Raw genomic sequence first — 15,534 nt, forward strand, 5'->3', positions numbered from 1 at the left:
TTCGGAAAGAAGATAACCATAGAGGAGGATCTGGAGTGAAAAAACAACGAGTGAACAGGAACTTCTAGCACAAAACTAGTGACAATTGTAAAAAACAACATAAAATTTGCGAATGTTACCACTCGAATTGATTTGCATACTGTATAAACTTATGACAACGAAAAATAATTTATATGTAGCAAAAATGTACAACCCCAGATCAAAAAAACAGACAAATTTACTGATTAGGAAACCAACACATGATTATTGATTATAACCTTTTGGTCAACGAAAAATATATTAATTAAAATTTAGCAAAAATGTTGTTTAAATGCTTTTTTTAGCCTACACCACACTTGAACAAAGATCTTCCGCAAATTTCAGGTGTAATACCATACCCCCGTGGGGGAGGGGGTTTTAACAGAATTTTTAGCACAGCATGAGACTCGGCACGACCCTGCAAGAAAGGGTTTCGGAGCCGCACACGAGACCAGGCGGAATCCCTTGAGGGTACCCGGCGTCACGAGTTTCGATATGTGCAATTGTCCTTCACCACGTAGCCTTGTTACTTCCTGGAAGGAACTATTAAAAACGGTCAACTGTCCTTGTCAGGGCTATCTCGCCGTCACGCTGTGAACCATTCGACCACCGGCCTTTTACCACGAACTGGCGGTCCTATCTCCAATTGTAAGTGGTAATAAACCTTCTTCGTTTTTACCTGGGACATTTTACTTGTGTTCAACCCTTTTCTCTTTGCATCCAAATCCCGCTTTCCCTCCTTCAGGCATTCGCGCCATACCTTTAGCCAAACTAAATACCCACACACTACTAAAATTCCTAACCTTAAAACATTTTTTTAATCCTGCAACGCAAAAATTGGAATCTTTTATTATTTAACAGCTGCCAATTTGAATAGATCTTGAACTTAGTAATTTGACAAAATATGCACTTCTTATCACTCTGAACATGTATGATGCGGGTAACGGTCCGTTACCGAAACGTTGTATTATATCATTTTCTTGGAATAAAATCTAGATGAGTCGCTAGAGAATTAGAAAATAATAATTTCTAATACTTTCTTAATCTTAAAAGTTTTGAAACATCATTCCCGGACATAAAGAACCTCGGATTTCGTCATCTGACCACGACTTATATCAGACCTAAATTTTTCCAGTACATCCCCTTGAATAAAAAGGCGGCAAGAACAAACCCATAGATTTTTAAAATCGATTTTTCTGTCTTAAAATGAATTTCAAATATCTTGATGAATATATTTCTTATCATCAAAGAAAAATATTTCGACATATGAGTTTTCAAAATTTTCAGAAGTATGCGATTTTTGGAACCTTATTACGACTCTTTTATTCAGAAGCAATATACGAGTTTCACGAACACAATTTTTTTACTATTTTTTTATTCATTGTAAAGGGTTTTATACAAATCAGTTAATAAATAATCAGGATATTCAACACAGGTCTGACAATTAATTTTCAATTCAATATTTACGTTTTTATACTTGGTTGTGATTTAAAAAAATACATGCCGATACGTCAAACCTGTCTGATGTTGCGGTGGGACAATAGCCAAAACGTGAAGGAAAATACGATTTTCGATGTTACATGGTCGAGGTTGTATTTGGCTGTGATCGATAAGCTCAGATCATTATATGTCTATGTCACTACGGCCATCATTACCTTCGTAGGAAAAAAATCTGTGCCAATACGTCAATCATGTCCAAACTTATGGTGGAACATACACAACATGAAAAAAAATTTTTACAAACATACATTTTTGTCTGCGCCTTTTAGAATAAACCATGTCCAAATTGGAGAAGAATTGTGACCTGTATACCTACCAGGGGCGGATCCAAAAACAATTCTTGGGGGGGGGGAGTGCTTCTTTGCAAAATATTTGAAACTTTCAAATCATTGCCATTTTTCCCCAAAAATCTTGAGTGGACACGCGTCCACAGAAATCAGTTTTACTTAAACAACAGACTAAAGTTTGTACCCTAGAATTTATTTTTTGGGGATGCGTTCTTAGTATTTTTACTGAATATGAAGTATGTGAATATGAAGTCCCCTTTCAAAATAACTCCATATTTATGGTTTTTCATCCATTCATGTGATTATTTTTGAAAAGAACAAGTAAGAAGTGAAGTACTCTCTGCCAAAAATCTTTAACTTTGCGTCCAAAGAAAGTTCCTACATGATTTATATTGATTGACTTTTCGCTCCCTTTTAGATTTAAAAAAAGGTTTAAAAGAACACAGATTATTTTAGTTTTACGATTCTGGTGCAGCTCATCATCGCCACCGTCCCGTATGCTGTGGCTCCAGGGGCGCCCCAACGATCCTTGGGAAGCAGGTAGCGTTTCAAAATCTTTAATATACTATCCATTTTTAATTTATGGGTTTTGTTGTTCTTCTTCTCTCACCTCTTCATAGAGGATAGCCGTCAAAGTCATGAGAGGAAAGCTCAAGCCCTACTGCGACACCAACGAGAGAGCACCTTCGGTAAGAACACCTTTAGTATTATTTTTTTATTCAAAGCTTTTACTCGAGTGAACTTAGTTATATATCATAGCCACGGACTAAGTCAAGTGACTGATGAGATGAGAATGTTACAAATTAATTTAATACGATGTTTGAAACCTGCTGCGCGGATGTCGTAGGTATACAATTATGAGCGGCCGCGAGCGTTGAAGGTGACAACAGTCACCTCTGGATGCTTTCTTAGAGCTACCATCTGCCACTCCACGGGTTTTTAGTCGCTCGCTTCCTGATGTTCAAAAAAGTTTCTTACAATGCGACAGGTGTTTAATAAAACCACCTTCTGAGCTGCTGCCAATACCCTACTGACTCCTAAATTTTCAAGATGTTCAGTGCATCTTGCGTGCAAATTACATGTAGCCGCAATCACAATGGAATGTATGGAAGCATGATTCGCATTCCTCCATATAGTCTTTACTTCATGCCTTAACTCGCTATACTTGTGGATCTTGTTTGTATAGGTTCACTGCAAAGTTCGGTTAAGTGGACAAGCAATGTCGATGATGTAGACTCTTCCACCTTTTTTTTTGCATCACGATGTCAGGTCAATTGGCCGGGATGTACTGATCCGTTTGGATAGTAACATCCCAATATAAGATGTAATCGTCGCTTTCAAAAACGGGCACTGGAATGTAGCTATAGAAGGGCATCTATTCTGTTAAGATTACTAGGTTTAGCGCTAGTTGTTAATGTATAATGCCGGCTACATCATTAAGTCTGTGCATATTGTTTCTCTGAGCCTTTACGCGGCAGCCATCAATAATGTGCCTGATGGATTCGTTGGTATATCCATATAACTGACACCGGCCAAATACGTCCTCATGTAACACGTGTTCGCGATAATTCCTGGTGCTGTCAACCTTGTTCTGTATCGCAATCACGAATCCTTCCGTCTCTGGATACAGAACACCCTTTCTTAGCCAAATATTGGATGCATCTCTATTCACTTCATGTTGATCTAACGTAACCACCGGTTTGCCGCGACCGTGCAGTAACGGTTAATATTTTAATACAAATCGATTCTCATCTAATCATTTTATTCCTCTTTGTGACCTGTGATCTAGTATGGTTAATTAAATAAAAGAGTTTTTTATGCCGCAAAAGTTTTTTTCCCATACTTTCGAATTTTATTGACTTCATCTGTATTCTAAATAGATGTAAGGCAAAATCTTAACATTAGATTCAGTTTTAGGGAAAGGTGGAGAAATTGGGAGTGGAGTGAGTAGAGAAAAAAAGTGAAATCAACATCATATTCTAGAAACAAAAATTAAGTCGCCGAATCACCTACGGCTAGGCGACTCTGAATCAAAACATTACTATTATACTCTAATATTTGGTCACACATTTGAGTACACAATCACTACACTATTTATATTACACTATTTACGCTATGCAAATTTTTACTCGCCGCGGGTTCGAACCCTATAAGTTTGGCTTTCCTAATTCCTAACGCCTAAAGCCTCGTGGCTAACCAGGTTGGAAGTATTCAGAAAAAAATCCGAAGCATAAGCTACAACTGTGCAGGGCCGTGTGACAAATTGTTATGACTTGTTTCATAACAAATATTGCTAAGCTTATAATAATATATGTACAAAGGTTTTAGAATAAGGATATCAAATTATTTCAAAACAAGTTCAAAAAACTTCAAGTGATTCCAAAATAGTTCAAAATATTATTCAAGAACATTACTTATGTTTTTAAATTACTTAAGGAAGTACCCTCGGTAATATAATTAAAAATAAGAATCGTTTCATATTTATATGACAAATTAAAATGCACTGAAATTCTGTTTAAAATTTCGAAACCTTTCAGCGCTTCAGAATCGAGAAATCAATGATTCTTAATAACATGTGATCTTATTCCGAAAACCATATCTGCTTAGAAAAGTATCATTTAGAGTCCATAAGAATAGAAAAAAATTATTTATCCCGCATATGTATGACTGGCGTCAGCGAAATGGAGATATGGCAAGGTCGCATCCTTTCCACTTGCTCTAGTTTGTGCTCGAATTTTCAATAACACGTGTGCTCACACGCGACGTTGCATTCTGTTGAAACTTCTTTTTTTTTCAATTAATTTTTTTGCTGAAAATTTAACTATTTCACCTTCGCTTAAATACTAATCGTTCATGATTTGAGAATTCAACTATTTTCTAGAAAATGAATGTATTTTGTTTAAAATTCGTCGTTTTTTGTTGGATTCAAATTTCATTTTTTGTTGAAAATTATATTTTTTTATTGAAAACTTATCATTTTCATCAAAAATTCCACTATTTGGTAGAAAATTAAACTGTTTGAACATACTTTCGTGTTGAAAAATTAACTCTTTTACCGATAATTGGTCCTTTTGGCTTCAAACTTCAACAACTTGCTTTAAAATTCATGTTTTTTGTTAAAATATATATCTATATAATTAAAAAATTTAACTATTCTGTAGAAAACTAACGTATTTTATTGAAAATTCGCCGTATTTATTGAATTCAACTTCTTAAGATTTCACTTTTATTTAAACCAACTTTTTTAAGTGAATATTTAATGTTTCAATTTGGGCAGAAAATTTATGTTTTTTTTTATAGAAAAGTGACCTTTTTCCGTTGAAATTTTATTTTGTCAGATTGAAATGTAGAACTTCCTTGTTGAAAATTTTTTCTTGTTGAAACATCTTTATTTAGTCGATGATTCAAGTATTTTGTTAAAAGCTCTTCTTTTTCGCTGAATTCGAATGGCTTAAAAGTTTTTTCTTCGTTTTTTATTTTAAATTGTTACATTCTCATCAGAGAAGGTCTTATATTTGTGTGAAATTGGATCCCCCCTGTTTTTGTCAAATGTACAAGTTTTGAGACCCCTCAATTCGAAAAACAGGTTTTTACAACACGATTGGAACCCGAAAAATATCTTTTTATCAAAATGAACCATCTTGAAAGCATTAAATCTATTATATATGTGCTAGTTGAAATAGAAGTAGCTGATTCTATTAATAAGTTAAAGAATCTTGAGTGAAGTAATGAGTCCAGAAAATTATACTAGATGGTAGGAACAAATACCCTCAAAGTCAATTCAAGAAAATGATTTCACTAAGTGAATAGCATCGAGTAATATTATTTGTAAACTAGCTCAATTTACACAATGTGTATATTGCATTTTTCATATGCATTAGGTGTATGTATCATGTACGTGTATGGCGTATGTATTAAGACACAGAAAAGACTGAAAATAGAAGATGTAAAGTAAAATGTATGCAAAAGCGTATCTATGATGCTTATTTAAGAAAGGATCATGGTCGCACAAATGTATGTTGTAACTGAGGGCGCGTATGTATTATAGGAAAAAGTTGCGGCGGTACCAAAAAGCTTTACAGTGCAAGTCCGATGACACTGATGTCCGCTAAATTATATTAATCGTTATAAATAATATTTATAACCATGACTTATATTGAGCAAACATCCATGATTCTGTCTTTTGTCGCCTGGGCATTCTAACCCCACCTGTCATTCGACTTCGAATAAATTCCATTTCGCGCAGCTCCGTAAAAATGTTAAAGTCTTTATTGACGCTCGCGGCGCAAGCGCAGTTCAGCTGTTTTTTTGCTCCTCGTAGACTATTACGTGTTGAGAGTAAACCAATCGCGCGAAATTCTCTTCCAGCAACATCGCCAAAACGATTCTCGCTAATAAACCCCCCACTCGCTACGTCGTCAGTGGTGCGCCGCCGCTGAAGCGAAGCCCATAAAACTACGGTCCGCGAGAGCCAGAAATCAGAACTCCCCAGGCTTCGACCCAAGTTGCATCTCCCTAGCCTCTCCGCTCAAAGAAGACCCAAACCAAGGACCCCCCCCCCCGCATCAGGATCTCACTTGATTCCCTTCCGACTGGCACGAAGTCTTCATCACCGTGCCCACAACTGGACCACCCATCACGCTCGCTTCCCCTAGTAGCGTTTTTACAAATCCAAGGTACGGGATACCCCTCCCCCCCACACACACACTATATCTTAAGCCTAAAACTCCTAATACCTATACGGCTAGAATAAGAGGCGAATTTCCTATGTAAATAATATTAGCAATAAAACATCCACTTTCATCTTAAAAATACTTTGCTTTTCGTTTTGTAAATTAGTTCCCATTTCCTATTTAGTTTAATACATTTGAATCAGTCTCAACCGACATAATGATCTCAACACCTACGGCACGCACACTAATTATGGTTCTCCCACTACGGGAGCTATTTCGCTCATGATTTTCGCCCATGATTTACGCATGCGCGCGCCTAATATCGTGCTACTAGAGAGGGCGACCGATAAGTCCGCAATTCCTGTAATTTTCAACCCCTACAGCCCCGAAATTGGAAAGTTATCGGACTTCTACTGCAATTGAAAATTTCCACTGAGGTAAATTATTTTTATAATGGTAGCAACTTACCACACGAATATGAAACAAATATCTGCCATCAAAAATCAACCATGCTTACCCAGATATGGAATTTCCGCACAATTAAAAAAAAGAGTTGTAGCATACATAATTCTGGAGTTATGACGTCTTGAAGAGATTTTTGAGTAAAAAATAAAGTTGACTATTTTTCTTTTCAAATACTATCTTGTCCCTAAATATGCTACTTGAAGGTCATATAAAAATAATTAAAATAGATTCAATTATCTCTAAAACTCGAAAAAAATAATTGAATTTAGCTCTTACGGAACTAAAGTTATAGTATTTTATCGCAAGTTGATTTTTTAGAACTTCACTATAGATCGCATTTTTTATTTAACGCACCAACTTCACTACGAATAAATAACGAAACCATTTTTTAATCCGTGTCTCCAATGATTTCGAATAAGTGCAACATCTGAAGTTTAACCAGAATGAAACAGAAACCAGTCCGAATGGATAAGTGTTAATCCGAAATCTGTTTAAATGAATAACATACCATTCGGATATAAGCTTTCACTCCTTTTCAATCCAATGCCCAATTCGAATACATTAAAAAATCGTCCGTAGCCAGTTTTAATATTTTCCATGCTTGCAAGTAAATTTTTTAAACCAACATATACTTTGAAAAAATGCAACAAAATTGCTTAAGAATAATTGCACAAAAAGAGTTACAATAAAAGAAATATGTTTTCAAATAATTCTGTAAAGCGGCTCAGATAACAATTGAGAAAAGAGGGAAAAAAAGAAGACATCCAAACCACCTCTCTCTCACTTCTTTATTATTTATCCGTCTTTTTTATACTACAAGGATCCAACATTTTTTGTGGCCTGATAGGCTTCTTCTTCAGGGAAATTTTAATAGTAAACTAATTATAGTAAAACTTATTAAAGTTAATAGTTGCTTTAAAAAATGTACATTCACGTATGGAAACAGATACATTAAGCCTTATAGATCAGTCAGTGAAACATGAAAAAGAGTGTCTTGGTGCCACAATTACAAAGTGGAAGCGACAGTGATATTCGTGTAGTGTTGATGCCTGGAAAGAAGGCCAGTATGTTTTCAACAACAAATTCGTGTCAGAAAAAAGTGCACACCGATGAAAGTTTGCGAAATCATGGTTTGTAAAGACTGCGAACAAGATATGAGTTGGGGACAAAAAAGTTTAATTATTAATGAAAGATATTTAAAAAATGTACAATTTGGTTGTTCGAACTTCGAGATCGGTTGATTTCTTTACTTGGAAAAAAATCAAAAACGGAAAATGAGTAATTTTTCAATTTTGGCTTGTTTAAATTTCAGCTTAATGTATTAAATACTTTCGCAGGAAATCTATTCGTTTTTCACAAATTGCCTGTTTTTTTTATGGGGCTGTACGTTTGAAAAAAAAGTTTCAAAGCAACGAAAGTGTGGAATTGTAATCCTCAACATCTCCCGTACCCAAAACAGTACTCACATAATTTTTTTTCGGAATGAAGTTGATCAAAAATGGGTGAAATTAGGAGAAGGCGTTTTTTTTTCTTAAAAACAACTAGAATAAGTTCGTTGAATTTAGTCAGCCGGTTGGCAATTTTTAAGATAGAGAGCTCACATTTCAGCAAAATGTAAATGGAGACTTTAGCTATTTCTAGTAAGATGGTCCGAATTTTTACTTGTGACTTCAGTGTTTGCAATCGTGGTGAACTTACGGACAACGTATAACTAATCACGTGACGGCGGACTGGGGGAAGCAGCTTGAACGTGCGAGATATTCTCGCTCAATTGAATTACTATCTTCAAATTGCGTCTGATGTAAAAATATCGTGAACGAAGTAACATTTTCAGACAATTTTTTTAATGTTATTACCTATATTATACGGAATAAAGACTGCATTTGCCAAGCACAACTAAGCGCAAGTTTTATTTTTTCGAAATTAGACTATTCTTTTATCTTTTATGTTTATAGAGTTTTGCATTTTCAGTTTAAATATGAGAACTGTTGATCTCACGTAAATTTGTTAAAAAGAATAAAGACTGCATTTGTCGAGCACAACTCAGCACAAGTTTTAGTTTTTCGAAATTTCACTATTTTTCGATCTTTTACGTTTTTTTTAGTTTTAATATGAGAACAGAAACATGGAACAAATCATAAGATTACAAAAATCAATTCAAACAAATTATTATGAAATCAATGCACTTATGGACAATAAATTGTTAATTTAATGCACATTTCTTCCGAACTTATTAAAGAAACTTTAAAAGAATAAGACACTACTTTAGTGCATTGCCGAAAATCGCTGAACTTGTATTTCACGAACAATTAAATTTGCATTTCAGACAAATTTCTTGAAACATAATTTAATAAACTTTAAATCGATAAAATACAATTCATAATCAATGGGAAAATTAATTCAGGAATCGTGCAATTAAAGAAAATAATAAAAACACCCCTATATTCGAAGCATTACATATACAGTTGGTGAACTTTTGATGTAGGATTCATAATCAGCGCAAAAAGTTAACCGAAATTTTTAAAAAGTCGTCTTAATGTGTTACTTCGTTCACGAGATTTTTATATAGGACGCAATTTGAAGATGGTAATTAAATTTGAGTGCGAATGTCTCGCGCGTTCAAGCTGCTTCCTCCACTGCGCCGTCACACGATTAGTTGCACGTTGTCCGTAAATTCAGCGCGATTGCAAACACTGAGGTCACAAATGAAAATTCGGACCATTTTAATAGAAATCGCTAAAGTCTCCATCTACATATTGTTAAAATTTGAGCTCTTTACCTTAAAAATTGCACCGGCTGTAAAGGTTATAAAAAAATAAATTATTTTTTCTCCTAATCATCGTGGATCTATGTTCTTTTTTGTTTCTTTGTTCAGAACTCATAACTGACCATAGACTCAAACCACAATTTTTTAAGGCTAAATTCAACGAAGTTTTTTTCAAATGTACAAATTTCAAATGTACAGCTCCAGAAAAAACCATCTGTTAACACCAGATAGTCTTCCCAGGAACCGCTGGATGTCGTTGCGATCGCCTGAATCACCGTGGGATTACATGGAAATTATTGAATTTGAAAAAGTAAACGTCCGAAAATGGACTGACCCCCTCCCCTTCTTTTCCACTTTCGTCCGACCCCTCCCCACCCTGAATCCCCAACTGCGGAAGTTTTTTATAGATGGCCCCTAACTTGAATTTGACTCAATACGAATAAATCTAAACTCGCCATTCAATTATTTTCAATCCGAATGAATCTATCCCCTTACAGAAAATCTAAAACTTTTGACGTTTTTCACAAAACCTTTTTTACAGAACCCCGAAATTTGTTCAGTTTTCATGTCTCTTTGATCGTTTTTGATATAATAGAAAAAAAATTATTGTTAAAAAATTTTTTAATGTTTCTATTGGGCTAGTTTTAGTTCGACAAAAAATCTCTGCAAAACCCCTAAAATGTTACCAGTTTTAACGCATTTATTCCCCTTTTCGTGATAATTCAAATTTTAGAAAACAAAACCCTTCCGCAAAAAGCTTTAAATTGATTTATTTTTCACTTTTCTCTAAATGCTTTTGAGATAATTCCAAATTTTAATTTTTTTTCTACGTTGAAAATTCGTTTTGTGGGGTATGTCGGGGTGACCAAAAACCATACCCCTTAAAAAATAATCCCGTAAAATGGCGTATTTGTCACCATTTTCAAGATAACTCAAAATTTATATTTTATTTTTATCGTATTTAAAATTTTTTATTGGGTTAGTTCAATTTGGTCGAAGAACGAAACACTTCTGTAAAGTTCCTAAAATAGAATTAGTGTTTACGTTTCTCTTGCCATTTTCAAAGTAATTCAAAATTTATTATTTTTTTTCGAATTTAGAACATTTGTTTACTTGTTCAGGTCGAGGTTGTTGAACAATATCGTCTATTAAAAAATCCTAAAAATAATGAAGCCAGAAAGGTTGACTCTTTAAAAATTTGCGCCTACTTGAATTATCGAGTTTTCGAATCTTTTTTACGTTATCAACTTATCGAATTTTTCTCTTGATTCTCGACTAGCTGATTCTGCTGTGACTTAAATCAGATCTCAATGACTAATTGAATTACATAATAGGGCTTAGGAACTACGGATGAAGTTAGCGGAATTCCATGTATTTTTTTGTAATAGGAATCTTATTTTGTATGTATTGCATCAGTACTTTTTACTATTTTTATTAACGCTTATGCTTAGAAAAGAAACTCGTCAGAAGACAAGACTTCACCCCGTCATCATTTATAGGAATTGTATAAATGATTTATTGTTACTTTATATATTTCTATTGCATTAATACAATAAATGAGTTTTTGCATGAGATCAGGAAATGAGAAATTCATTGGGTTTTTGCACTAAAATAAATTAATTACAGTTATAAAACAGTTACTACTTTAATTGATTTGTAAACAACCTTTATGCAGGATGTATAGGAGATAAGATAATATTCGAAAAGAAAAAGATTGCACTTTTTCTATTAACTGAAAAATCTTTTTAAGACACCATAACTTCAGAAGTATTTATGCCAGAATTTTTTTTTAATTGTTCGCAAATTGGTGAACTTTTTTCCATTTTTTAGAAGTTTCAAATAAAGTCGAATAGAAGCGTGGAATTTAAAAAATGATGTCTTTTACTTATTTTCCAAAATTTAAAATTAAGGCGAAAGTCAATTGATGTTAATCACCTAAATATAATCACGTAAATTGAATATGAATATTGAATAAATTGAAAATCATATAAATTCTCTAAAAAAATGTGAGGTTGTTTGAAAATCGGGGCCGAACAATTTTGTTCGTATTCGAGAAAAATACTCAGGAGACATCCCCAAAATATAATTTCTGGGGTGCAAACTTTAGCCTGTTCTTTAAAGTGAAACTTGAATCTGAAGGGGCGTGCAGGCTAATAAGAGCTTGATCGAAGAGTTAATGTCTGTCGATATCCTGTGAGTGAAAGGGATGCATTTAAATATGTAGCTAAACTTAAAAATTCACAGATATACGTATATACATTTTTCTAAAAAATCTAATGGTGAAAAAATGTCCTGGAGAAGCATTGCGTTTATTTAAAGCTCTAGCAGTTTTTACAGCGATTGAAGCTTCCTTTATTGCTGATCATAGCACAAACTTTTTACGACGTAAGCATGCTGGTAGATTTGATAGAATCTCTTTAAATTGAAATGTAAGGTATCAATAAACATATTTTTATTTACAGAATAGCTGGGCATCCCTTAGCACAGAATGAGCGTTGTCTTCATATGTTTCTACAAGAATTAATAATTGACAAGAACTATGTGCCTGGAAAAATAAGAAATACTTAATTTGGATGAAGAAATTGTCAGTTACTGAAAATCGTAGCATGGCATAATCTGAATTTTGTTAGAAATTGACACCAGCGACGATAAAGTACTGATCGCCAAGTCCAAGGATTTGAAGACTGCGCGAAAAGATTTGACTCGTAAAAACAAGCAGGCGACTATGTATAAGTTTTTTCATCATATTAAATATATAAGGGATATTAATGTGTCATACTCTGGTCAGTTCGTGCTTGATACCAGAAATTGGTACTGTCTACACCATAAGATAATATTCAAAAGGAGAACATTTTTCTATCCATTTGGCATACCAGGGAATATTTTAAGGGTGTGCGATGCAATCGAGATAATGGGAATATTTACCTAGACACTATTTAAAAAAAGTTATGTGAACTTATGTTATACTTTATAAAAAAGCGTGATAAATTTGAATAACTATTCAATTAAAGTGAAAATTGAGCAACTTAATCAACCTCAGAGAACTATAGGGTAATAAATAGAGAAAAGTTAATTGAACCATGAACGCCGCTCTCCTCCTTGGCATGCGCTGTTTTTTTTTGTAGATACGCGCAAAATAGAAGGCGTGTTCTGCTGGTGGGTGATTGAGCGTGACCTCTTTTTTCAAGTCGGCGAATCAAGCGCATATGGAAGAACTAAGAAGGAAATGTGACACTTACCAATTCGGACATTAAAATTCTTACATTTTATGATACTTACATTTTTTAATATTTTGGATGATTTTTGGATCGCGAAAACAAACTTAAACAAACGAGAAAAACAGAGTTGTTGGAGCTATCACTTCACATATCGCCAGCTTCCATATAATGTATATAATTTTGAATCGGATACCCTAAAACTACTGTTCTACTGCGAGGTCCAAAATTATATATGCATGTCCAGGCACGCTGCATGAAAAAAGAGAGAGTTTAGGTTTAATCCGCAAGTAGTAAAACACGCTCATTTTGCGCGGCTATCACAAAAAATACTTTAATCAAATTTTCGTGAAAAAATTTAATAAAAAATAAAATTTAATGCGCAAGCTGAAAATATGCCTACAGCTTTTTTTATAACCTTTTTTTTATAACATTTTAACATCATAATATTAATTAAAGAATCTGCCCGCTGCATGGCCACATTTTTGGTTTAATTTTTAATGTTATTTTTTAAGATTAAAACTAAAACATATGCTCTATTAAAAAATAATCTACGGAAAATTTAAAAACCTTTCTGGTATTTCTATTGGAATTCTACTTAGCAAAATTTTTTTAGATCTTGCATAATTTGACCGGAAACTGGAACATTTTATCTTAAATAACATGCAAATGCCGCGCATTATCTTCAAATTTTTTTGAGAATCCATATGTCTAAATAAAATTGCTTGCGACACGATTTGCACAATTCACTTTAAAAATGGCCACCAACCGTCTGATTGCAACTAACTTCAAAGTAAAAATAGACAATAACAATAAACCTAACTATTTTCTAAGATACGAGATCATATAATATTTTTCAAAAATCAGATTCTTCATGCACTACCGTTACTGATTTAACATATGATTTTTGTGATTTTGGTCCATGTTAGCAGGACGAGTAGTAAAGTTAAAAAGCCGTGGGTTTCTTGGGATCGTAGGGTGGGTGGAAATATAGACTAGGGCGAGGGCTGTAAGCACGCGAAAGGAAAATCTTAGTGCCTCATTAGTTTCTGTGCAAATAGAAAGTATAGACTATAGCAGTGCGTGCCAGACCCAGCATTAGTGGTTACGTTGCACCGACAAAAGTAAGTAAATTGAGAAAAAAAAAATATTTCTTCACAATGTTTTATAGTTAAATGCTAATCTCTTTATAACATATTTTTGTGATTTAAACGAATGTTTTAAAATGATTTTTGACCAAAACAAAAATTGTTGTGTGAATATACACACATGTTTGTTTGATAACGTCAATAATATGCTTTCAATAAACAGCAAACTATTTTTACACAAAATTTGGTAAAAAATAAAGTGAATTGTGTTAATTAATCTAATGGAATCTTTCTTAATGTGTGATTTTTGATTTACTTCATTAAAAAAAAGGAAGTATCGCCCATAGCAATTAACAGCAATTAAGTATTAGATCAACTTTTTTGTTGTAAAATAGATTTTTCAAAAATCTTGCTCACGTTTATTATTTCTGTTTTTATTTAAAAATTATAAAAAACATTTGAGTGAACAAGCATTAATTCGCAAAAGAACAGGCTTTAAATTAGAAATAAAACTTCTAAAAATATTGATTTGTTCAAAATATAGGTGCACGAGTGTATGAGAGACCCAGGAGTAGTGATTACAGGTGAGAAAAGAAACAGTAGCGATTAAGGGTTAATTCTCCTTGTAAAGACATATGTAACCCTACGAATGACGTAAGATATTTAATTTAAAACCCCCAATACTAAATCTCGATACTAAATCTTGAGTTGCTTCTCTCACTTTTTCATTTATGTTGAGGGGTGGGATTGGGTTTTTTTCCATGCTTTTCAGTGTACGAAGATTACATTTATAACACTTCGCGACTTAATGGTTATGGATTGCAGGCTATTCACATATTCTATTGTTGTTTATATGGTTGTAGATGAAAACATGCCATGGATGTGGGTCCCATCTGTTTTAGCTATGATAAGTAATTTTGTATGACGCGACGCTTGAAAGTAGTTCGTATACTTTTGTTATTTTTATACATCTTCCAGCGAAAACTCGTATGGTACAGTGCGAAACCGTCACACTAAATCTTTATTTTCCCGGAACAGAATAATTTTTTTGCATGTTAACTTTTTTATTCTTACTCAGCTTCCCCATATCTTAGGGGAGAGTTTTTATTTTTTCAAATTATAGAATAGATTTTTATTCGCTATTCAAAGACTTTTTCTAATCACTCATTTTCTCTCAAATTAGCAACTTAACACCCGGGAAGTAAGTTTTTGTTTTTTTAAACTGAAAACTGCACTTTTTATCGTAATACGCAACCGAATCTATTCCAGTTTTAGGTCCCTGTTACTTTGAGATAATAAACTTCCACATTCTGTTTCTCGAAACTGGATATTTTTTTAATCATCCATTTTTAGTGTTAATTCAGAAGAACTTTAGTTCGGCAATAAAGTTTTGTTTTATCTTTAAATAGTGATTTCGATTTAACAGAATGTTATTTCGCTCTCCTGAAAGATTCATATTTTTTTGGTTATCTAGGTCTGTACTGGAACCCTTCGTGTGTATGTATGTATGTATGTATGTAG

General features: G+C 33.6%; 1 protein-coding gene across 3 annotated transcripts in view; it reads left to right on the forward strand.

The window, feature by feature from the left end:
- LOC117172778 (sorting nexin-12) overlaps positions 1-12,956 on the forward strand; it is a 104,577-nt gene extending 91,621 nt beyond the window's left edge. For 2 of the 3 annotated variants that reach the window (XM_033360987.1, XM_033360986.1), the window contains one exon: positions 12,173-12,956. In XM_033360987.1, the coding sequence (XP_033216878.1) occupies positions 12,173-12,278 (106 nt within the window). In that variant the 3' untranslated portion in view covers positions 12,279-12,956. Of the gene's footprint in view, positions 1-363; positions 667-12,172 lie in introns of all 3 variants that reach the window. The other variant, XR_004467059.1, reaches the window with a different exon arrangement.
- The last annotated feature ends 2,578 nt before the right edge of the window (positions 12,957-15,534 follow it).

This window comes from Belonocnema kinseyi, chromosome 5 (genome assembly GCF_010883055.1).
Source record: "Belonocnema kinseyi isolate 2016_QV_RU_SX_M_011 chromosome 5, B_treatae_v1, whole genome shotgun sequence".
Lineage (NCBI taxonomy): Eukaryota > Metazoa > Arthropoda > Insecta > Hymenoptera > Cynipidae > Belonocnema > Belonocnema kinseyi.